At 40.4% G+C, this 25,789-nt stretch overlaps 1 protein-coding gene across 1 annotated transcript in view; it reads left to right on the top strand.

Annotated features, from left to right (window-relative positions):
- LOC132820131 (sestrin-3-like) overlaps positions 1–18,969 on the top strand; it is a 55,237-nt gene extending 36,268 nt beyond the window's left edge. The window contains exons 2-10 of the mRNA XM_060832070.1: positions 1,630–1,695; positions 3,554–3,754; positions 7,314–7,496; positions 8,280–8,513; positions 10,557–10,701; positions 12,887–13,005; positions 14,828–15,018; positions 16,431–16,575; positions 18,354–18,969. Of these exons, the coding sequence (XP_060688053.1) occupies positions 1,630–1,695; positions 3,554–3,754; positions 7,314–7,496; positions 8,280–8,513; positions 10,557–10,701; positions 12,887–13,005; positions 14,828–15,018; positions 16,431–16,575; positions 18,354–18,443 (1,374 nt within the window). The 3' untranslated portion in view covers positions 18,444–18,969. The remainder of the gene's footprint in view (positions 1–1,629; positions 1,696–3,553; positions 3,755–7,313; positions 7,497–8,279; positions 8,514–10,556; positions 10,702–12,886; positions 13,006–14,827; positions 15,019–16,430; positions 16,576–18,353) is intronic.
- Positions 18,970–25,789: the final 6,820 nt, after the last annotated feature.

A 25,789-nucleotide genomic window follows, 5' to 3' on the forward strand; every position in this document is an offset into this window, starting at 1 on the left:
GTATGGGTACAGGACAAGACTATTCTGCAGCTTGAGCCTGTTCTGCCATTCAATAGGGATGTGGCTAATCCAATGTTCCCTCATATCCACTTGCCTGCCCTTTCCTGTAGCCCTTGATTTCCCATACTGATCGGAATCTATCTCATCCCATTTTCTGTTTGCCTTCTTTCTCTTCATGTTTTCCTACACCGATACTTATTTCTCTCTAACTCTGTCTCTCTGCTTCTCAGTGTTTTGTTTTCCCCTGTTCTCTGCCTTTGTTTCTCCCTCTGCTACTATTGTTTGATCTCTCGGCTTGTATGTTTTTTTTTCTCTGACTTTTGTGCTTCTCTGCCCAGCCACACCGTCATGTAATGTGATAAATGAAATTCAGAATACACAGATTATCACTTCAATGTTGTGTTGACACGACCTAGATATGAGCAGTACTGCTGTTCCACATTTCACTTCACAGGCACATATTTGAAGAACCTTACACTATGAGATGGACGTGCATTTCTGTGTTCTGGGTTATATGAAACCCCCTCATCAGTCTTGTGTTTACTGTATAGCTTCTTGTTGCCAGAATATTTGCAGCTTTGCCTGCTGCACAGTTGTTAGACTGATTGATTTGTTTACAGGCGCTGCCTCCTATAGGGATAAGGTTCCAGAGTAGATGACCACCCATCAGTACATCATTCTTATTGTTAATTAAAACTGACCCTTCGTGATTTGGCAATGGTTTATTTGTCATGAAGGGTATTATTATAGAACCTGATCCTGTCATCATGAATCTAACAAACTGCATTTATATAGCATCTTTAGTGTAGTGAAATGTCCTAAGTTACTTCACAGCAGTGTAATGAATCAAACCACAAAAAGATATTAGGATAGGTGGCCAAATATTTGGTGGAAGAGGTAGGTTTTAAGGATGACTTTTCTTTGTTTTTGAGTTCTCATGCCTCTCCTGGTTTTGTCCCTGTTTTATCTTAAGTTTGTGTGGTGGAAGCGTATAAGTTGAATTTCTGTAATAAGATGCCCCTTTAAACCGATTCTCATTGAAAGCAAACAATTCAAAATCCATCTACAAGCAGTGAGGTCCCAGTCAGTGTTTTCAGAGATATCGATTCCATGTAACGTCTCCTGGGACCTTTGCGTGTCTCTTGCAAAATTCCTAATTTTTAAAAAATGTTTAATGTTTGCAAGTTAGTGCTGAATTGGACTTTACTCTCTCTTGCTTCAAAGTCTCCCCATCTCACCACGGTGAGTTCCCCACTTTACAACATCCACACGCTGCTAAAATCATATCTGCCTGGTGCTTTAACTAAACCAGCCCCAGCATCTGTAAACCTTTCAACTCTCATTTGTCTCTCTTTCCTCCCAGAGTTTCAAAGGGGTTTAAAGCCAAACTTGGCTTTGTGATGGTTACTTGCTAACTTACCTCCCCCTGTTCCTTGTTCTTTACACAACGTTAATGTTGTGTCTGTTGGACCTTGAAGTTTCAACCAAGTCTGTAAATATACGCCAATAAGATGCAAGAGCGAATCAACCGAGACTTCCCTAGATGTAAGAGGCAATTGAAAGGTAATTGAATCATACATCAATCCATTGTAGCCTTTAGTAATGTGTCTTCTTCTGATTCTCTTCCAGGAGCGGGCAGGCAGGGTCGCTAGACCTTGTACCAATGGACAAAATCCATTGATACCAGAGCATGAGGTATTGTTCGAATTAATTCCGTTTGCTAGAAATACGTTTTGGAAATGAGCCAGTTGAATGTAAAAAAAAAAAGGTTGCATGGGTTCATTTAAAGTCATAGAGATGTACAGCATGGAAACAGACCCTTCGGTCCAACCCGTCCATGCCGACCAGATATCCCAACCCAATCTAGTCCCACCTGCCAGCACCCGGCCCATATCCCTCCAAACCCTTCCTATTCATAACCCATCCAAATGCCTCTTAAATGTTGTAATTGTACCAGCCTCCATCACTTCCTCTGGCAGTTCATTCCATTCACGTATCGCCCTCTTTGTGGAAAAAGTTGCCCCTTAGGTCTCTTTTATATCTTTCCCCTCTCACCCTAAACCTAAGCTCTCTATTTCTGCCACACCGCAGGGAAAAGACTTTGCCTATTTACCCTATCCATGCCCCTCATGATTTTATAAACCTCTATAAGGTCACCCCTCAACCTCTGACACACCAGAGAAAACAGCCCCAGCCTGTGCAGCCTCTCCCTATAGCTCAAATCCTCCAGCCCTGGCAACATCCTTGTAAATCTTTTCTGAATCCTTTCAAGTTTCACAAGATCTTTCCGATAAGAAGGAGACCAGAATTGCACGCAATATTCCAACAGTGGCCTAACCAACACCCACAACATGACCTCCCAACCTCTGTATCAATACTCTGACCAATAAAAGAAAGCATACCAAACACTTTCACTATCCTATCTACCTGCAACTCCACTTTCAAGGAGCTGTGAACTTGCACTCCAAGGTCTTTTTGTTCAGCAACAATCCCTAGGACCTTACCATTAAGTGTATACTTAAGGATGCACGCTATACCTCACTGACTAGAGTGTATCATGGGAAAACCTTGTGGGCCTGTAATGTTCCTTTACTCTTAACACCGTCACATACCCACTGATTAGACTGTGATTATAACATTGAGTCCATAACAATGTACCTGTTTCATTCCTTCCAGTTACCTCTGATTCCCTTCCACAAGGGCAGCTTAATACGGAGGGACAGTTCCCCAGAGGACATCTGCCCACCTATATCTTGACCACCGTCATATTGCACATGTGAATTGAGATGAATTGCACTGTGTGCTCAGACAGAGGGACACAGTGGCAACCCCTGTCAACCCAGTTCTATCATCCTGAGGTCCAGTAGGTCACCAGTTAAAAATCAGCAATAGGACTCCTGCCTGATTAATTTTCCAACTCCCAAGATCAATTGCAAATACAATGACCCATATTGCTATCCCAGCCTAGAAACAACCTGGGGCTTTTATAGTTTGCTTAGCTCAGTTTACTCTTGAGAAGTTTTGAAAAGAGGTTTCTAGAGCAGTCAGTTATTTGCAAGATTTTAAATTTCTTCTCCGAGCGCTTCTTTGATTGTAGGCATTTTTTATTTATATTTCAGCGGGATCTGACATGGACATTAACCAAGAGTAAATGCATGGTCTTCCTCTTAGATAATTTTGCCTGTGCTACTTTACAACTAGTTGTCAGGATAGTGACAACAAAATAAGTGACTGTTCTTTCCAACTCCTCCCAGCCCTGGGGAAGTAACTGTTTCTCCAGTTGGTGCTTTCCACAAGTGTTGGTACCTATACTCGCTCAGCAGGCAAAACTAACCAGTCATCTGTGACATGGGGATGATGGCAGAGTGGGGGTGGGGTACTTAAAAACCTGAATTCACATGTGTTTCCACACTTGAGAGCAGGATACTTTACATGGAGCTACAGGAGGAACCTTTTAGTTTAATAAACTTAATAGCTAGCCAACGTCTTTTGAGGAAAATGGATTTTAAGGAATTTGACTGACGTTTCTGTTTTGTGTTGCTTTTAATATCAGATCAACAAGATGGGCGCAGACAATGAGCGGACTCACCTGCTGTTTGTGAAAGCGCTGGGCAGTAGGAGCTGTCTGGACGGAGTCGTGCAACTCATGGGATGCCACCCTCAGTACTTGGAGTCATTCCTGAAAACCCAACACTACCTGCTGCATATGGATGGACCTCTTCCCTTCCACTACAGACACTACATCGCCATCATGGTAATGTCACTGTGCCTTTTCTGCCAGCCTTTAGAAATATGGCTTTAATCCAAGGGGCGCAGCACAACAAGTTTCAGCTTTTGACCTTGCCACGCAGGAGAGAAGGGTGTTCAGGAAAGCTGCCACTTGTGAGGCATGTCTCCCCACCATAGCTTTTTTGGTAAAACAAACAAGGACAGGACTTCGTTGTTGAAAATGTGTTGCTGGTTAAAGCACAGCAGGTTAGGCAGCATCCAAGGAATAGGAAATTCGACGTTTCGGGCATAAGCCCTTCATCAGGAATGAAGGACAGGACTTCTACATTTAATGGTAGGGCCCTGGCTGGTATTGTAAAACAGAGACTTAAGGGTTCAGGTACATAAGTCTTTGAAATTTGTGTACAGGTAGAGAAGATAGTTAAGAAGTGTTTAGATTAGAGTGGCGCTGGAAAAGCACAGCAGGTCAGGCAGCATCCGAGGATGGTTAAAAAGGCAGTTAGCTTGCCTTCATTGCTCAGACCTTTTGAGTAAAATAGTTGAAATGTCATGTTGAGGTGTACAGGATGTTGGTGAGGCCTGTGCAAGAGTCTGTATAGAGTCCTGTTATAGAAAGGATATTATTAAACTGGAGAGGATTCAGAAAATATTTACCAGGATGGAGAGTTTGAGCTATAAGGAGAGACTGGATAGGCTGGGACTTTTTGCACTGGAGTGTATGAGGTTGAAGGGTGACTTTGTGGAGGTTTATAAAATCATGAGTGGCATAAATAAGATGACTAGCAAAGGTCTTTTCCCTGGGGTGGGGGAGTTCAAAACGAGGGGCATGTTTTTAAGTTGAGAGGAGAAAGATTTGAAAAGGACATGAGGGGTAACTTTTTTTTACACAGTGATTAGAGTGAACTGCCAGAGGAAGTGGTGGATACAGGTACAGTTACACCATTTAAAAGGTATTTGGATAAGTACATGAATAGGAACAATTTGGATGGATATGAGCCAAACGCAGGCAGGTGGGTGAGATAGTTTAGTTTGGGAACATGGTCAGGTCAGTGTGAACTAGCTGCTCCTTGGATGCTGCCTGAACTGCTGTGCTCTTCCAGCACCACTAATCCAGAATCTGGTTTCCAGCATCTGTAGTCATTGTTTTTATCTAGTTGAACAGAAGGGTCTATTTGCATACTGTATGAGTCTGACCCTATAGCTATTGTTAGAGTAAATTGCCTGTTCAGCTTAACTGTCACTGACGCTCATGGACACTTGGAAAGGCAGCATGCCACCCTTCATTGGAAGCGAACCTATCTTAAGGAGGATAAGACTGAGGGTTTATGATATGCTTTCACCTTTTTTGACATTTTGCCACATTATATCTGCACATATTCAACCTGTAATACTCAGCAGGAACAGCTCATGCATTTATACAGCTATCCCTAATATAGTTAAATATCTCTGGGCACTTCACAGATTTATTTCCAAACATAGTTTCACTCTAAGATCTTTGGTCAGGTGAGTAAAAAACGGGTTGTTGTTCCTGGATTTCCAGACGGGAGAGAGGAGGAGGCTTAGTGATGTGCTTCAAAAGCCTGTGACGTCTGGCATTTGTCAGTGATGGCGTAATTAAAATTGAGGAAAAGCAAGAGACCAGTTTTGGAGGAACACCAATTTCTAAGAGGGTAATAGGAATGGAAGAGATATGGAAATTGGAAAAGGGCAAGGACAAGATTAGATTAGGTTCCCTATAGTGTGGAAACAAGCCCTTCGGCCCAACTGTCCACACCGACCCTCTGAAGAGTAACCCGCCCAGACCCATTTCCCTCTGACTAATGCGCCTAACACTATGGGCAATTTACCTGACCTGCACATCTTTGAACTGTGGGAGGAAACCTGGAGGAAAGACACAAGGAGAATGTGCAAACTCCACACAGTCACCCAAGGCTGGAATTGAACCTGGGACCCTGGCGCTGTGAGGCAGCAGTACTAACCATGCTGCCCCCAAAGGAAGTATCTGAACACAAAAATAAGAATTCTGAGGTTTAGGAATCCTCTATAGGTGTTTGTTGCGCTATAGCAGACAATTCTCTCAATCATCTCCAAGACAAAAATGGACCTTTCAAAACAGGATGCTCACTGAAGCAGCAACGTGTCCTTGTGATTATCTGGTCATGACATGCATCAGCTCCTGTCTGAGCTGGAGTAGAACAATAATCCAGTGCAGCAAAGTGCACTTACACTTGCTTAATCAAATCAAGACCACCATTTGCTATCTTTGTCACAGACCTTTCATTGAATTCTTGTGTCCATGTCTCTCTGTCTGAATTCCCTGAAAAGTGGAACTGCTAGATGTTAGCTGCACAAATCATTGCAGACTGAACACCACACTAAAGTGACAATATCTTTCTGTAGCCTTTATTTTTGCTTTAAGGGGTTTAAGGGAATTTTTGTCTGTGCTATTTCCTTCTATCCTGCACATCGCATTCATGCAACCTCCAGGCTAAGAGGGGCTTTTTTCTTCATTTAGGGAAATCTTTGTCACTTCTAATTAATATTTTGATTATTTTCATTAAAGTGTGCTTATGGACTGCAGTGGATTAAAGTAACAGTTTGCCGGAGCTAAATGAATGAGAGACATTACAACCATCTCCATGATAATGATCATGAGGGAGGATTGAACACTTCACTAAAACTGGGACATGTCTTCCCCCATTTTTTTGTGCCAGCTCCCTTTTTATGTTCATTTCAGTAGCTTAACCCAGCCAGCTTTGTGTTGGTAACTGAAATGACAAGTAATCTCTGTTGATGACTACACCTACACTATCAACTCCTTTGTGAAGTTAACCTCAGTAGCCTCACTTCAGTCAGCCTTAGCAAAATCTCCACGGATATTAATTCAGCTCCTGAATTCTCCATTTTTACAAAATGCACATAGTATTTTTTTTTGTATTCAATCTAATTGTTTAAAAGGCTTGGTGTGAATGCCTCTCATCATTCATTTTTAAATTAATTTTGTCTTTGCTTTAAAGATAGAAAACTTGACTAAATTCCAGGAGTTACATGATCTCAAACTAAATGCTGTCTGTTCCATTGCGTAGAGTCATATGGATGTACAGCATGGAAACAGATCCTTCAGTCCAACCCATCCATGCCGTGTAAAGAAGTTGTTGAGTATAGTATCTGTTACAACTTTGTTCTTTCATTCTTCTGTGACATGGTCAGTGCTGTTTGAGAATCAGAGTTCCTCAGGATTTAATCTCATCCTACCCTGAGTTCAGTTACTCTTGCTGGAGTTCCATTTGGTGATGCCAGCAACCTTCAGATAGTTCACACAAGTGGTTGGGGAACCAAACGAAGTTCAAATATCTTTTGATCAAAAGCTCACCTACAATGCCATTGAAAAATCAAGCAGATTAGAGGGACTAAATGGCCTATTCCTACTTCTATTCATTGCACTTCTTTTGCCTTAGTAGCATCTAATGTAGTGCAATAACCCGAAGAGGAATGTTGTTCAGTTTGACTTCAGAGTCTAATTTTGAATTTTTTTTGCTAAACCTTTCTCTCTCTCTCTCTCCCTCTCACACACACCATTCTAGGCGGCAGCTCGACACCAGTCCTCTTACTTGGTGGAAGTTCACATTAATCAGTTTTTGCAGGTGGGTGGTGACCCACAGTGGTTGCAGGGGCTTGACTGTATCCCTCAGAGACTGAGGAACCTCAATGAGATCAACAAGATCCTGGCACACAGGCCCTGGCTCATCACCAAGCAACACATTGAGGTGAGGTACATCCTTCTGTGAACCCTACATACCATCTGGCTGAATTACCGTTCAACCACATCCTAAATGTTTGGATTTCCCCAGTGACATGCTAATTTTGACACGAATAAAGTGGTAAACTTAAAACAGCAAAGACATTTTGATCGGGTTTTTATTATTTCAGTTCAGTTTTGTTTTGTTTTCATTGAGTCATTCAATGCAGAAAAGAGACTGTTCGACCCATTGAGTCTCTGCTGGCTCTTTGAAAGAGCTGTCCAGTCAGACCCACAACACCGCTCTTTTCCAAAACCTTGCTCGTTTGTTGTTATTTTCAAGTTTAGTTCCCTTTTAAAAGTTATGAATGAATCTGCATCTGCCCTGCTTTCAAGCAGTGCATTCAATACCAAATGTACAACTCTATAAGAAACAAAACACCTCATTTCTCTGATTTTTGTTTTTCCCGGTTATTGTTTGAGATTGTGTCCTCTGGTTGCTGAATCTCATACTCGTGAAAACTGTTTCTTCGTTCCCACTCTGTCGAAACCCCCGACATGTAGGGAGGACCAACCAAACGTTTCGGTCCAAAGCAGATCTGATCAAAAATCTATGCTGAAATGTCTCTTACCAAGCCTTTTTGGGTCAGTTCAGAATAATGTTAGCGTAGGGCTGGGAGTTGATCCCTCCAAAGGCACAAAGGAACAGAAGAAGTATGCAATGAAATACATAAAGCAAGGGAAGCAATCAAATCAAAATATTGTTATTCACCAACTTCTTTTTAAAACTCTGCATTTTCTATCCACTTAGAATTTGCTGAAAACTGGAGAGCATTGCTGGTCACTGGCAGAGCTGGTGCATGGCGTTGTGCTGCTGGCTCATTACCACTCGCTGGCGAGTTTTGTATTTGGCTGTGGAATAAGTGCTGAGGGAGGACATGAGGGTGGCCATGTCTTAAGGCCATCATCAATTAACAATCAAGGAGACACAACGAATGGAAATGGTAACATCCCGGACCCATCACTGGCGCATCGCAGGCGAAGGGTAAGCAATGTCTCGGTGGTGAGGAAATGTGTATTTGGCGGGCCAGTGGAGTGGTAGTGTTAGGCTGTACAGTGAGCTACCATACTGTTACAGAGAGTCCTGGTTAACTTCATACAAGAAGATACTCTGATACAATAGTGAATTGCAGTTATATCCCTTTAAAGTAGAGGACCATTTCAGAAGCACTTTTTTTTTTAAAAGTGGACTTTGATTAAACCATGAGCTTTGTGTAAGGGAGTGGTTGTATGAATAATATTTTACAAAGTCATTGAGCTCCTTCTGGCTTAAGTGGATGGGGCCACCTTCTTTCACTGCTAGTGCAGTAGCTAATTGTCAGTGCATGCTTGAACCATTTTGAGAAATTGAGTTACATTCATTGGTGTATGCATATCTGGATGGAAAGCAGCAATAATCCCAAACAGAACAATTATATTGTTGTTCTCTGGATACTGACTTTTGCTAGAGTAAATTTCCAATGGTATCACATCCAAATGATCAACAGTGCATGTAAAAAGGGCTGTACATTAATGTTGAGTGACTTTAATCTTCATATGGAGTGGGGAAAGTCAAATTGGCAGAGGAAGCCATGAGAAAGAATTCCTAATGTATTCAAGATAATTTCCTAGGCCAACCATGGATCAAATCTTTTGGATTTGGCAATGCTTAGAGGCAGGTTTAATAAATTATCTCAGAGTAAAAGAGAAAATGGTGATTTTCAAATTGAATGTTAAATTCTACTTTGTTAAAGAGACAAACTTGGGTCAAAGACAACTGAGAAACTTAAATAAGGGCAATAACAATTAGAATGACAGCAGAGCTAATTAGAGTGGATTGAGAAAGGGGTTAGCAGTGAAGACAGTGGAGGAGCAACAACAGGTGATTAAATAAATAGTTCACGGCTCAGAACAGATATTTTCCACAGAGAAAGAAAGAAGGGGATAGACCTAGTTTAAAACTAGTGTCCTACTGAAAGAAAAAAATACGATACAACGAAGATTGGTGGCAAGCCAGATGACTGGGCAAGTTTTAAAAACAACAGATGACAAAAAAACTAATACAGAGAGAGTAAATAAATTCTGAGGATAAACTTGTAAGTAATACCAAGACAGGCAGTAAGAGCTTCTTTAAATATATAAAAAGGAGGAGAAAAGCCAAAGTGAAATAGATCCCTTGGAGAGCAAGGCTAGGGAAATCATAATGGGGAATCTGGAAATGACAGTGGAGTTCAGGAAATACTTTGCATCAGTCCTCATGATAAAAGACACTAATAGCATTCCAAAAATACTAAGTAATCAAGGGGCCACAAAAAAAAGGTGAGGAATTAAGGACCATTACTATCACAAGAGAAAAAGTGCTGGGGCAATAAATGGGGTTAAGAGCTATTAAGTCCCCTAGACCTGATGAGATGCAACAGACTGGTAATAATCTTGCAAGAATCCTTAGATTCTGGAGAAGTCCCGAAGGATTGGAAAATTGCTGAAATCTCCTGGTTCGAAGGTAGAGACACTATGATAGTGCCGCAAGCATCCTGCCCCATTTATTATGTATATAAACTCATTTATTCTCAACACTTGGAAGATTAAACCCAGATTAGTACTTTGGATTGAATCTACATAAATTAATGATTCAATTCAAGGGAAAAATGTAAATATTGGTTAGTTTGTGGGAATTGGGAAGTAGGAAAATAAAATACTTTGTTTCCTGGCTTTGGTAGCTGGACTTGCTGCATGTCTAGTGGGGTTTTGTAGCTCAGTACCATCCGAGTTTAGAGGGATTTGAAAATTCTGGTTTCTCTTTTGTCAAGTTATTAGGGGAGAGTTGGATTCTGAGTGTCTTAATCTCCCTGCATAAGGAGGACTTCAATTCAGATAGGTGTGAATCAAGTGGGATATTGTTGGAGGAGGGCCAATGAAAGACCAAGACCAATAAAAACCCAAGATACTCAGCCGATCTGGGAGCATCTGTGGAGAACGAAATGGAATGAACATTTCAGAGCGATGATCTTCTATCCAGTGCTAAGCCATTTTGTTTTGATTTCTTCAGTCAGTGGACTATTCCAGTGATTCCGAATATTTGGCAGACAGGATTCAGAAATTTCAAGCTGAGAAAGAGAATGAAGAAGAGATGCTGCGGGATGAAATATGGATGGGACTAGAGACAGAAAAAGACACAAGTCCACCAACCAGAGGTAAGCAGGATTTCCTTCAACTGGCTTTTTAGTTATATAATTAAAGCTTCGGTTTAGCTCAGTTGGTTGGTTGATCGATTTGCAAAGCAGCATGATACCGATAAGTGGGTTCATTTCCCATCACCGGCTGAGATGACCATGAAAGATTCTCCTTCTCAGCATGTGTGTGTGTGTATACAATACAAAATTTAAAATTAATTATTTAATTCACTCTGGTTTATATTTCATTCAGACAATAGTTTCCTACCTCAAAGTATGTGTACCTGCCAAAAGTTGTCTCCATAAGGATAAGGCGTTCCTTTTTGACATATGCATTCCTTACATGATGTGAAATGATTGGTATGGAATGCAAAAATGACTTAAAGCCAGAGTACAGGATCACAAAATGGTGGTATCTACAAGCACTCTCTGTGAATGGGCTTCATACCTCAATCCCTCTGAAGCTGTTATAATAGAAGGGTTAAAAAATTACACAACACCAGATTGGAAACACACTAGCTTCAGAGCACTGCTCCTTCTTCAGGTGATTGTGGAGGACACAATTGTAAGACACAGAATTTATAACAAACATTTAGTCTGATGTAACTGAAATTATACATTGAAAAATACCTTGATTGTCTGTTGAGTCTTTCATCTGCTCAAATACCATGATAGTTTCACTTCTTTCATGTGTAAATCACAAAACCTTTTTTCAAAAGTTGCATCCTCAAGTTAACTGTAACAATTGGTGTTTGCTAGACAATATGTTGAAGGTGTTATCCCCCTGTGTTCTCTGTCTCTGCCATAATGTTTAGATTGATTCTAATCTAAAAAGTGAGGTAACTGAGTTTTACATATATTCATGCAATTTTTAAGCAAGGTACAATGTAACTCGGCAAGTACAAATGCACCCCACAAACGTATATGTATATGTGTCCATATGGGTCTTTGTGTGTGTGTGTGCGTGTGTGCCTGTCTGTTTTGGGAGTTGAGTGTGAGAGAGAGTGTATATATGTGTGTGCATGAGTGTAAAGTGGTCTAAGTCTCAAGGATGCATGTGAGAGAGTGTGTGTGGGAGTGTGTGCTCATGGGAGTGGTGTGTGTGTATATAGTGCAATGGTGGTCACCTGTAGTGTGCAATGAACCCAAGGTCCTGTACATACACGCAGGCACTCCTTGACACACACATAAACACGGACACGCACGCAGACACTCACACACACCCTTACAGACACACACACACTCACACATACATTCTCTGAGACTTAGACCACTCTACGCTTACGCACACACATATACACTCCTCTCACAGACACACACAAACCCCCCCACCCCAGATACATGCACCCCCTCACAGATTTAAGACACTCTACACTCACATACACACACGTATACACTCTCTCTCACACTCACAACCTCCCAAAACAGATAGACAGACAGACAGAAACACACACACACAAAGACCCACATGGACACATATACATATACGTTTGTGGGGTGAATTTGTACTTGCAGAGTTACACTGTACCTTGCTCAAAAACTGTATGAATTCATGTAAAACTCAGTTACCTCACTTTTTAGATTAGAATCAATCTAAACATCATGGCAGAGACAGAGAACACAGGGGGCTAACACCTTCAACATATTGTCTAGCAAACACCAATTGTTACAGTTAACTTGAGAATGCAACTTTTGAAAAAAGGTTTTGTGATTTACACATGAAAGAAGTGAAACTATCATGGTATTCAAACAGATGAAAGACTCAACAGACAATCAAGGTATTTTTCAATGTATAATTTCAGTTACATCAGACTAAACGTTTGTTATAAATTCTGTGTCTTACAATTGTGTCCTCCACAATCACCTGAAGGAGTGGTGCTCCGAAAGCTAGTGTGCTTCCAATTAAACCTGTTGGACTATAACCTGGTGTTGTGATTTTTTAACTTTTGAACACTCCAGTCCAACACCGGCATCTCTAAATCATAACAGAAGGGGGTATCCATGGGAGAAATGTGATGGAGCAGCCCAGCAATGTCACATAAGCATTCAATGCATGAGCAGGGATGGCAAAAGCCTTGGGACAAGTGACACTGTTACTCATTTCCAGAATTAGTGGAAAACCAAAATGTAACGAAAGGGAGCGGGTTGTTCCTTTATGATGAGTTTTAATCTCCTCTCTCTGACATTTTAACCTTTGATTACACAGCTCTGGAGGATAAACCTGTCACAATGCCTGACTTGTCCTGTTATGTAGAAGACCCTGAGTTTGGTTACCCTGAGTTCGCCAGAAGAAGTGGAGAGCAGCTACCTGTTTTCCGGGCTCAGGTACAATCTCTTCAGTAGAATGTGGCAAAAGGATGTGTGTATGTTCAGATGTGGGTACCCATGTGGGAAACCTGAAATTAAAGCAACCTGCACCGTGGGGAGACAGAGGCATTCTTAAAATTAAGCTGGTAAGAGGAGAAATTCTCTTGTCCAGCCTTAACATTGAGGCTGCCTTAGTCAACCTCTGCTGCAGAATTGCAATTATGTCTGATTTACAAAGTTGAGAGGGAGAGATGTCAGAGAGATCTGACACTGAAGTTAGCTCAGTTCATTTCTGTGCTTGCTTATATTTTGTTCTTCACTTGTTATACTTCCCCAATGATCAACATGAGCTGGTAGAATGGGATAGTCTCAGGGACTGATTAACACAATAGTTTGGTTACTGGATCTGAGGGTCAAAACCAAGACCATGGCAGGAGGAGGAGGCAACCTTAACCCTGACCTGGTCACGGACTGGAGTCATACCTGGTATTTAGGAAGATAGTTGTTGGAGGTCAATCATCTTAGCTCCAGGATATCTCTGCAGGAGTTCCTCAGGGTCATGTCCTAGGCCCAATCATCTTCAGCTGCATCACCCTCCATATGATTGCACAACCTTCAGCACCATTTGCGACTCCTCAGATATTGAGTGCAGCAGGAGCTGGACAGTACTCAGGCTTGGGCTTACAGGTGGCGGTAACATCTGTGTGCACAAATGCCAAACGATGACCATCTCCAATAAGAGAAAATCTAACCACCTCACCCTGAAATTCAGTGGTTTTAGCATCACTGAATCCCCCACTATCAACATCCTCTGGCTTACCATTGGCCAGAAACTAAACTGGCCTCGCCACATAAACACAGTGGCAACAAGAGCAGTTCAGAGGTTAGGTACACTGTGACAGATAACTGAATCCCCAAAATGTCCATAAGGAAAAAAAGCACAACTCAGGGGTGTGATGGAAGACTGTCCACTTGCCTGGATGTGTGCAACTCCAATAACTCTCAAGAAGTTAAACACCATACAGGACAAAGCAGTCTGCTTGATTGGCATCACATCCACAGGCATCCATTCCAGCCACTACAGATGCTTAATAGTAGCTGTGTATACTATCTACAAGATGCACTGTAGAAATTCAGAAACTCGGGCTTTGTACCCTGCTCGCTTTCCCATCTTTATTTCAATGGCATTATCTATTTAGTTGGCCAATCCTAGTTAAAGTAATTAAAGTCTCAGCACTGATCCTTCCATCAGTCCATGTGTTAGATTATTTTCAGCATGAGGGAGATCTATTTATCTTCATCCCATGTTTCCTGCTTGAGAGCCAATCCTTGATCCACCCCAGTATATCTCGCCTAACACCCTGACCTCGTATGGTGAACATTTATGTGACTAACTTTAACTAAAGCCATCTATTTCAAGCATAGGATTCAGATTTGCTAAAATTGTCAATGTCAATGACCTGGTTTGATGATAATGTGTTGCATAATTAAAAAAGAAACCCGTGTTCTAGCTATGACTCTTAGTTGCTTACGAAAGAAAACAAATTCCGACATTGGTGTAGAGCTGACATTGACAATGAGGGAAGGATATCTCAAAATAAGACTCAGCTAGGTGTTGACGTATAACAACCACAGTGTAGCAACGAATGCTCATGACTTGAGTTTATCATGGAGATGTTATACTGAGGGCATTTCGTGCAATGAGAAAGCATGTTTAAAAGCTTGGTGATGAAAAGTAACCAATCTCATTCCCTTTGTCCCTCCCCTTAGCCCCCCTTTTTGTCAGCTAGACTCAATGAACGGTTAAAAAGACTGGCTGCATTTCCTGTTTCCTCTACAGGACTATTCCTGGGAAGACCATGGCTTCTCACTCGTGAACCGGCTGTATTCAGACATTGGTCACCTTCTGGACGAAAAGTTCCGCACTGTGTACAGCCTGAAGAACGGCAACATGGCCAAACAGCGGGGCTGCGACTTCTCAGCACTCAATAGGGGCATTTGGAACTACATCCATTGCATGTTTGGTATTAGGTAACTCTGACTCATTTATACAACACTTTTCAATAAAAAGGTGTACGTTTATCAGGAAAGTTTAAAAACTCTCTGTGAAACTAAAGAAAGAAATCCTTTTGGTGCATTTGAAAAATAAGCCAGAACATTTTCTTAATATTGATTTTAAAATCACAGTAGATTTCTTTGATCATAGGGTGGCACAATGGCCTAGTGGTTAAGGGGCGGCACGGTGGCTCAGTGCTTAGCACTGCTGCCTCACAGCACCAGGGACCCAGGTTTACTTCCAGCCTTGGGTGACTGTCTATGTGGAGTTTACCCTGTGTCTATATGGGTTTCCTCCCACAGTCCAAAGATGTGCAGGTTTAGTGCATTGACCGTGCTATAATTACCCTGTACTGGCCAGGGATGTTCAGATTAAAATTGATTAGCCATGCTAAATGCAGGATTAGTGTAGTGGTTGGATCTGGGTAGTTTTGCTCCTTGGAGATTTTGTGCAGACTTGATCAACTGAATGGTCTTTTTTACACTGTAGGGATTCTATGATTCATTCTCTTTATGTGATCACAATTCATAAAAGTGTAATTAGCTGAAATATTTTCTCTTTTCAAAATCCTGATGCACAGTGGAATACATTTCACAAGTGTTAGCCCCTTTCCCACCAGCCATTCTTTGCAAGTAATCTTCAGCATCCATATGATTATTACAGTTGCATAGTGATAGTCACTCAATTCTTAGCAGAGTCAAGAATCATGTTTGATTACCCACTTTGCCATCTGTGTATCATAGTTCTACAGATTTGAGACCACCCTTTAAAATAGAGAAAGGACCAAACTCAAAACTTTCATGCCTAGGCTTAGTACCACACCCAGGGTGGGAATTTATCCCTAGTCCACTATGGACCTTGGTTATGCAGTCACTGTTTAAACTCCATTGATAAACTCCTGCAAAGGAGTTGAGAGCACTATAATGGTTACAACACAGAAGGAGGCCATTTGGCCTTCTGTATTTGTACTGGTATTCTCATTGTCTTGCCTTCTCCCCAGTATCCTGCATATTTTTCCCTTCACAGAATAATCAAGTTCCTTAGAGCGCCTTGATTAAACCTGTACCCATTACACATTTTCAGGCAGAACACTTAAGATTCTAACTGTTCATTACATGAAAACCTTTTTCCTTGTCCGTCATTTCTCCTTTTGCCAATTACCATAAATCTGTACCATCTTTTTCTTTCATGAATAGGAGCGCAGTTCTTCCTTACCTGCTCTACCCAGGCCCCGTATGAATTTAAATATTTCTATCAAATCTAACAAAACTAATAAAACACTATAGTGCAGCAGAAAAACAACTGTGTCATTATAAATCCAGAAATACAGATGCATTGGAGATTATTGACTGTAATCACTGAAAAGGTTTTCTCTTCCAATTAATAGGTACGATGATTATGATTATGGTGAGGTGAATCTTTTCTTGGAGAGGAACCTGAAGGTTTACTTAAAGACTGTGACTTGCTACCCAGAAAAAACAAAGCCTCAGATGTTTGAGAGATACTGGAGGCAGTTTAAATATTCAGAAAAGGTAAGTATGAATGCAGAAAAGCAGTGTGTAACAAATACTCAACAGGGTAACAAAGAGAATGGAACCTCTAATTAATTAGTAATTTAGTAATTAATTGTTAAATCCCATAGCTACACATATCACTGCATTCGTTCAGATTTCAATATTAGTGCAGCACGTTTCAGCTTCAGATCATCACGCTCTTTATATGTGACTGAAGATGTAATATATGTACTCACATGGACTATGATTGGACACCATTCTGCTGGTGTGGGAGATGTATATATTTTCTAGTTCATTCTCAGGATGTGGGTTTTGCTGGTAAGGTCACTTTTAATGCCCATTCATGGTTGCCCTCAGAAGGTGGTGCTGGACCTTTATTTTTTGAACCTTGGTTATGGAGTTTATATAACTGCAAGGCTTGCTAGACGATTTTGTTTTTTATGGATGCTAGCTTTCTATTTCCAGATTTTCCCTTTAATTCAAGTTTTCAGAAAACTATGCTGGGAGTTAAAATCACACCCACTATTCAACTATAACCATTTCTATCCACATATGTGCCTGTGTAACATAGAAAGATTTACATCACATCAAATTTACAGTTAGGATACAGGCCATTAGGCTCAGCTGGTTTCTGCCAACACTTATGCTTCAAATGAGATTCCTTTAACTTCTTTTTATCTCAGCATATCTTATTCCTATGTACTTATCCATATTCTCCCCTAAAATGCATCCACTCTATCTGCAACATCTACTCGTTGTAATAGCAAGCTATTTGGGGAAATAAAGTTTCAAATGAATTCCTTGCAAATTATACTTTCAGACCTGAGTTTTGATTTCACCCACAAGTTGAAATATTTTCTCAATGTCTACCCTATCAAACCCTTTCATAATATAAAAAACCTCTATCAAATTTCACCTTAGCTTTCTCTTTGCTAGGGCGAAGAGCTGCAAGCTGATCAGTGTTTTTATCAGAAATTTGTAATAGTAAATTGAATGCAAGTTATGAATCACATTGAGTAAAAAGTGAGTTCTGCAGATGCTGGAGATCAGAGCTGAAAATGTGTTGCTGGTTAAAGCACAGCAGATCAGGCTGCTATTCATTCCTGATGAAGGGCTTATGCCCGAAACATCGAATTTCCTGTTTCTTGGATGCTGCCTGACATGCTACGCTTTAACCAGCAACACATGAATCACATTGATCCCAGTACCAATCCCTCTGGAAGACTACTGCCTGCTTTTTACAGTCTTGGACCAGCATTACTCATTAATTGTTGGACGCAACAAGCAGTGATTTCGCTCATGTACAAATCCAGCAAGTTCTGAAAGATGATGGGATAGCTAAGGGTGAGATGTTGTTTGGGTAAATCAAGTTCTAGAGATTCACAAGTCATAGCATAACTCTTAATCCACTGAATCTGCTGGCTGATTGCAGAGGGTGTTTTTACAATATCATTTTTTCAATGTTTTCTAGTCCAATAACTATACAATAGTTACAACAGCAAACCATAACTCAACACCAGGAAGGGAAGAAAGGTTTATGGTTTGAGTTGGGATTGGCAGAAAGTCAACAGAACCCCACCAGTTCTACTGAGCAGTTTATACTTTTTGTCGTGTCTTTTTTTTAAGCTGCTGACTGCCCTGCTGTGCTGCCTTGTATACTGCAAATTGAAAGTAAAATCCAAGTGTGGTGGTACTTTTCAATTCAGTGACCAACTGTTTTTGACTTGAGACTCTCTGCCTCAAGTGAGAAGCTATTACATTGCTACTTAGACTTGTTTGTCTCTCTCTCTCTCTAGGTTCGTGTGAATCTGTTGATCCTGGAAGCTCGGATGCAGGCAGAGCTTCTCTATGCACTGCATGCAATAACCCACTATATGATCTCTTAAGAAGATCATAAAGAAGGATCTCCTCACCTGCAGAGGACTTTTTTTTTAAAAAAGTAAAGACTGAACATAAGCTTAAAGACTTGAACGTCTTCTTGGATGGAGGCATCGTAGGGCAGCTGGTACCATGCCGTAGTGTCTGCGGCAGTTAATGTGCAATTATTGACAGTGACACAATCGAGCATTGTGACTGTGTGTACAGAGAATGATGTAATTTCACAAAAGTGTTTCATGCCTCAACACCAAGTATTCACTTGAGGATTTTCAACCTCTCGACAAGTTTTCAGAAGTCAAAAGGCTATCACATCAGTGGTTTGCGTAACTACCATCAACGTACGGAATATTTTCAAGCCTTGATGTTGGGACAGATGAGCCCCCTTTTTTTTGGAAAAGAAAGACTTATTTTTGCTATGAATAGTAATAACAGATACTATGTTTGACACGTGTTGAGTCTGTTTCATATTGGAATGGCGTTTCCAAATCCTTGCCATATTACTTTTGGTTTTATGACTTATCCAAAGCCTTGTGTGCGTGTGTGTGTGGGTGGGTGGGGAGGGGGGAGATTAACTGTGCCAATGAGCTGTGAATTTCGTAAGTCTTGGGTGACTGAATAGGCGAGGAGAGGAAGGACAGTGAGCCAAAAAGACTCAACATTTCTTGAGCTTGCCCAAAAAAGGCACCAATGAATCATGTGAATTTTCTTCCCTATCCTAGTGAGTGGTTACAGAAGGATACACTGCCGTAATGCAGTGTGCCAACTAAGCATGGTTGACTTACCTAATCCTACTGAACATTCAGTGACAGGATCCTGAATATGCTGGCCAATGGTTGGGGACAAAAATGCACCTCTTATGGGTCTCAGACAGGTCTCAAACTTGGCATGAGCATGGAAGCTGTTGGATTGGTCACCCTAACTTAACTGGAGTTGGATCACTGTTGAACTGTACTTTATTTAATTATTTTTAACATGTTATCCAGTAACAGTGTTACATTTGCAGGAAGGAGAACAAAATGAGAAAACAAAGTATATCATTTGTAATTGGCTTGTACAATTCCAACTGTAGCTGGTGCTCACTCTGCATGTAATGTGGTCCTTGCCACTACAAGCGACAGCAGGAAAACCATTATTTTCCATTTACTGTCAGATGGAGAAACATGGGACATGCCAGCATCTTATGGGAGTAGTCGCTGTGTCAAACTACAATTTGATGTTAGGCTCCAGATGAAATCTGGTTTCTCTGCTTGTTATCATGCAACCAAACACACCCCTCCCCAATTTTAAAAAAAATAGAAAAAAAACATTGTTGATGCTGGTCTATCATTAGGTATAACCAGTTTAAAAATACTAAAATAACACTTTCTTTCTTCCTTTTTAGCAGTATAAATGTGACTGTGTTTAAAAAAAATGAGGAATATATTGTAAATGGACACCATTTTGGAACAAATGGTCCTGTGGCGGATGATGTATGGAACAAGACAGTCCTGTTATAATCACGATCTAGATCATCACCTTCATCGTGATTAGAATTCTTTTACATGGTGTGTTCTAATTGTGCAATATGTTTACGTGGGAACTATGGTTTAGCGATTGACTCTCGTTCCAAAATGGAGTGGCATCCAGTCATCAATCTCACAAGCCTCATGTGCTTTTCTGTTCTTTTTAAAGGATTTACTGAAGAATCCAAGAATAAAGAAAAGCTCTGAGCAATTGCAACATATCTGTCGCTGCTGTCATTGTCTTTGATGTAACCTGAGAGTTTCAAAGCTCTGCAGTAGCATTTTATTTGCACCAAAATAAAAAGAAACTTTTTTAAGCTGTGAGGAGAAGGGCTGTCAGTTATGCAATTCTCTCAAGCTTTTCAGATTTCTGAGTTCATACATTAATTTTCTAACTCCTACACACCCTCCAGCAACAACCTCTGAACACAGACATTCTACCCTAAGTGAAAAATGCTTTCAGAGATCTCATAAGTGTAAAATTCTATGTTTTAAAATGAGGCGGTTCAATCTGGTGCAGCATGTTACATTTGAAAATGGTAAATTATGAAAGTATGAGGCACAAGTTAGCTGAATTGGGTTTGGGAAAATACAGTATGAGTGTACGTCGGCAAGGGACATCTTTAAAGACCTGCCACACCACTTGCAATACCTATATATTTCAAGATGCAAACATTTTTTTTCAAAGTCAGTCAACTGAAATTGGATAGGATTAAAAGTAAAAGTTTAGAAAATGGTCAAAAATAGTACAAAAAAAAAGTGGGAAATTTCTAGAATACAGCGCAGGAAAGGAAAAACTGAACTTTAATGCAATCCAGCAAATATGGACTGTATAAGTTTCCAACAGAAACATTTAACTAAAATGAATGTGGATCCATTAAAACTAGTCATGGGGAATAGAGAAATAGGAGCGATGCTAAATGTGTCTGCTTTCATTGAGGAAGGTGCAAGAAATCTAGATTTACAGATCCAAGTGACTAGAAAGAATGAGGACTTGAAGGAAATTAGTACTGTATATCCTGGAGAAATTATTGGGGCTGAAAGTTGATAAGTCCCCAGAAGTTAATCATCTACATCCCACAGTGTTGAAGGAGGTGGATATAGAGATAATCATATTCCAAAATACCATTGATCCTGGAATGATTCCTGCATTTTGGAAACTTACAAGTGTCACTCCACTATTTAAGGAAGGAACAAGAGAGAAAACAGACCTGTCAGCTTAATATCAGTAGTGGGGAAAAATGCTGGAATTTATCAAGGATGGGATAAATGAACAATTGGATTTTTTTTAAAAATATTCTGACCGGGTAAAATCAGCATGGTTTTGTGAAGGGAAAATCATCTTTGACAAACTTGAGATTACTAGCAAAATTGATAGAGAAATTTGATGGATACGGTATATTCAGATTTTTGGCAGGGTTTTCATAAAGTCTCCCACAAGAATCAGTAAAATTAAAACATGTAGCTAGTGGGTTAGCACAAGGATTAATAATTGGGCCTCAACTATTCACAACATATATAAATGATTTGGATATGAGCTCCAAATGTAAAATTTCCAAATTTGCAGTAACGCAAAAGCTCAGCAGAAAGGTGGTATGGGGAAAATAAAGCATTTTCAGGAGGATTTGTACAAACGTAGGAATTGAGCAAAATATGGTAGATGGAATGCAATATAGAAAATTGTGATGTTATCCATCTGGTAAGAGGAACAGATTTTCAGAGTATTTCAGAAAAGTGTAGTTGGAAAGTGTAGATGTACAAAAGAGTCTTAGTTGTCCTTGTCACTAAGTCACTGAAGCTAACAAGGTGTAGCAAGCTATTAGGAAGGTTATAGAATGTTAGCCTTGCATGCAAGAGGATTTAAGTTCAGGAGTAGTGAAACCTTGCTTCCATTGTATATGAGCTTGCTTAAACTATTCCCGGAGCACTGTGACAGTTCTGGTTTCCCTACCTCAGGAAAGATATTATTGACATCAAGGAAATGCAACAGAAGTTCATCAGACTAGTTCCTCCAATGGCAAGACTGTCCTATGAAAAGAGATTGGGTAAAACTGGGCATGTCTAGAGTTTTGAAAAATGAGAGGTGATCTCATTGAAACCTACCCTTAAAAGAATAGATGGGGTTAGTGCAGGTAAGATGCATTAAGGAGACTACAATCGGGGGCACAATTTTAAAATAAGGATGATGCTAATTAGCACCAAAGCGAGAATTATCTTTACTCAGTGTTGAGCCTTAGAATTTTCTACTCTAGAAGCTCAGTCTTTGAATACATTTCAAACAGAAGTTGATAAATGTTTGGTTATCAATGACACAAAAGGTATTGAGATAAGGACCGAAAGCATTAGTGTTCAGTCAGCCATGATCCATATCGAATGGTAGAGCAGGGACAATGGACTGAATAGCCAACTCCTGTACCTATGCTGGGATAGGATTGTAGGCCATTCAACCCATTGACTCTGCTGTCATTCAATACAACCATCACTGATCATTCTCGAGTACCTTTTCACTCCCTCACCCCATTCCCTTTTGGTACTGGTTTTACAAGATCTTGCAGTGTCTCTAACTATATTCAATGACTGACCTTCCATAGCCAAATGGGATAAAGAATTCCAAAAATTCACAATCCTCTAAGTAAAAGAATAGCTCCTCATCAAAGTTCTAAGTGGCTTCCTGTTATTTTGAAATATGTCTCTTGTTTCTGCAATCCCCAGCCAGGTCAAATCACTTACCTGCATCTGCCTGGTCTATCCCAAAGTATTTAAATGCATTGAGGGCTTCCACCTACAAAGTCAAGGTGTATTCTGGAATTGCATTACACTGGGAATAAAAACATTTTCCTTGTGTCCCCTCTAATCCTTCTACCAATCATCGTAAATCTGTGCCCCCAGAAATTGACCTCTCCACGAGGGGACTACTCCATCCAAGTTCTTCATTAGTTTGTACACCTCAATTTAGTTACCCCTCTGCCTTCTAAAGAAAACCTCCTTTGGCTATCTAATCTTGCCTCATAACTGCAACTCTCACATTCTACCAAAATTGTTGTAAGTCTCTTCTGTACTTTCTTAACAGTACTTATATCCTTCCAGTAAATGTAGCAACCAACTGTATACAATGCTCCAACTGTGCCCGAAGTGGTACCTTTCATATTTCCAGTGTTGTACCCTCCCTTTGTAGTCAAATGAAGGAAAGCATCCCATAGGCTTCTTCACCATTTTAGCAACTGCCTTGCCATCTTCAGGGGCCTGTGAACTTACATTCCAAACTCTCTCACTTCCTCTACTTCATTAACCACCTCATTTAAAACCCTTGGATGAAGTTCATCAGGACCCAGAGACTGAGTAATACTTGACTCAACCGGTTTGTTCAGTAATGCTTTTCCAGTGATTACAATTTCATGAAATTTCTGTCATCCTTCAACCTCCTGATTTATATCGTTAATACTGGGATTTGTTTTGTATCCTCTAGCATTTATTCATTGCATTTGCCATTTCTCTATTATCAAATATTAACTCCAGTTACTCACCCTCTAGAGAATCTACATTCACCTCACCTCTTTTCCTTTTTAAATACCTACAGAAACTCTTGCTATCTGATTTTAACAGTTCTAGCTGGGCTGCTCTCGTACAGTAATTTATTTATCCCGATGGACCTTTTAGTCATCGTTATATCTGACTTGCCAATTGTTTTTGAACAATTCTGTATGATTTCCCTCAGGTAGATATTCCTTTAAGCTCTTCAGTTCAATTTGCATGGTTGATCCTCCCTTTAGAATTTCTGTTTACAGTACAAATGTACTTATTCTGAGTATTTTAAAATATCCTGTTAGATCAGTCTACAAGCAGTGGCAGACATCTATCTCTACACTCTATTTCCGAGTCTACTTCATCTAGTTCAGCTTTCAAGCCCACATACTTGTCATTATTTAAATTCAAAATACAAGTCCTAGACCTCCTCTTCTCCCTTTCAAACGTAATGTAGAAATCAAAGCTATTACTGCTATTATTGCATGGAGGTGTCTTTACTCTAAGGTCATTTATTAAGCCTGCCATGTCATGCAATACCATGTCAAATATGACATATCTCTGGAATTGGGATTCCAGAAAATAGCTCTCTAAAAACTACTTTGAAAACTCTTTGAGGCTACTGGTACTGATTATGATTTTTCCACTTTATATGTAGATTAAAATTACCTATGATTATTGCCACCCATTTATCACAAGCACACAGTATTTCTTTGGCTATACTTAATCCTACACCGTGGTTATTGTTCAAGCACCTGTTGATTATTGCATATGTGACTTCTTTGCCAACTATTCCTGATCTCCAACCAAAACAATTCCACAACCAGATCTCCTGAACTATGGTCACCTCTAACGACTACAACAAAACCTTTTGATTCGGAGTGCAGTGGTACACCTTTACCAAGTTTCCTATTCTTTCTGAACACCATTAGTCCCTCAATATTCAGAACTGAATGCTTGTCATCTTCGGCCACGTGCCTTCCATGTGCACAATTGATTTGTTTGTTTTGTTATGAATGTTACCTCCAGTCAAGTACAGCGGATGTTAATTTTCTTTTTTTTTTGTTTTCTTCGTAAAACCTAGTCTTGAATGCTGGTACATTCTTAGGTTTCTTTTCTCTGACCTTTATTTTCCACGTGAGTATTTTCTTCTGCCTCCATTCTATCCCTTGATTATTACATTTAACTCCCACTCCACCCCATTTAGTTTAATACAATATGTACTTCCTTAGGTATGCAGCACATGAGCACATTAGTCACAGTATAGTTCAAGAATTAACCTATCCCATTAGTACAGATCCCTTTTTTACTAGTATTGGTGTCAGTACTCCATGAACAAGAACATACTGCTATGCCCACGCTTTCAGCTATGCATTCATCTCTCTAATCTTATTCATTCAATGTCAATTTGCACATGGCATGGGTAGTAATCCAGAGGTTATTACCTTTGAGGTTCCGATTTTTAACTTAGCACCTAAAAGGGTCATACTTCCTCAACAGAACCTCTTTCCTAGTCCTAACGCGGTTAATGCTGACTTACATCCTTCTCCTGAACAGGTGTTCCAAACCCTGGCACAGGGCAGACATATAGCTATCTGGAGGCACCCTCTTTGCTGCACAGTCCCCTACTACCACATCCCCATCTTACTCCTCCCCTCTTGGATGGCTCTGTGTACCATAGTCTTTTCGCTCATCCACCTTGCAGCCCTCACTCTCATCCCATTCAAACAACCTGTGAAAACCTCAAACCTTTATGACAACTGCAAAGGCCCCTGCCCTCTGGGTCCCCTCACCTACAGTCAAATCCTGCAGTACCTGACCACTGACTAAATCAGAAGAGGTGGGACTGCCTCCTTAGACAATATTCCACTTCCCTATTGTACAACAGTGCTTGACCTCCAGCTTAACCACTTTGAGCCAATGTTTCTGCAGCTGCAAACACTTACCTGCAGAGAGAACAAGCGAATATTTCAAGTCTAGATGACTCTTCAACAGAGCTGAAGTGAAGTGTGGAGGAGATAGCATGGATGCTATAGTTTGGGGTTGGGGAGGGAATGGGGCATGGGGCTACTGGGTATAGGGTGCCGGTGGAGAAAAGATGTTGATAGTTCAGATTAAGTGATCGGAATGTGAGAATGGCAGAAAAGTAGTGTGTCTAAACTGCCAGACTGGAAAGGACAGTAACTGGAAGTGGGGAGGGGAGGACACGATGACAGGTTAAACTAAAAGGAAGGAATCTGATCAGCACGGATGAGTTGGACTGAAGGGTCTGTTTCTGCGCTGTACATCACTATGAATCTATGACTCTAAATAGTTCACAATTTAAAGGT

This window comes from Hemiscyllium ocellatum, chromosome 11, assembly GCF_020745735.1.
Source record: "Hemiscyllium ocellatum isolate sHemOce1 chromosome 11, sHemOce1.pat.X.cur, whole genome shotgun sequence".
Lineage (NCBI taxonomy): Eukaryota > Metazoa > Chordata > Chondrichthyes > Orectolobiformes > Hemiscylliidae > Hemiscyllium > Hemiscyllium ocellatum.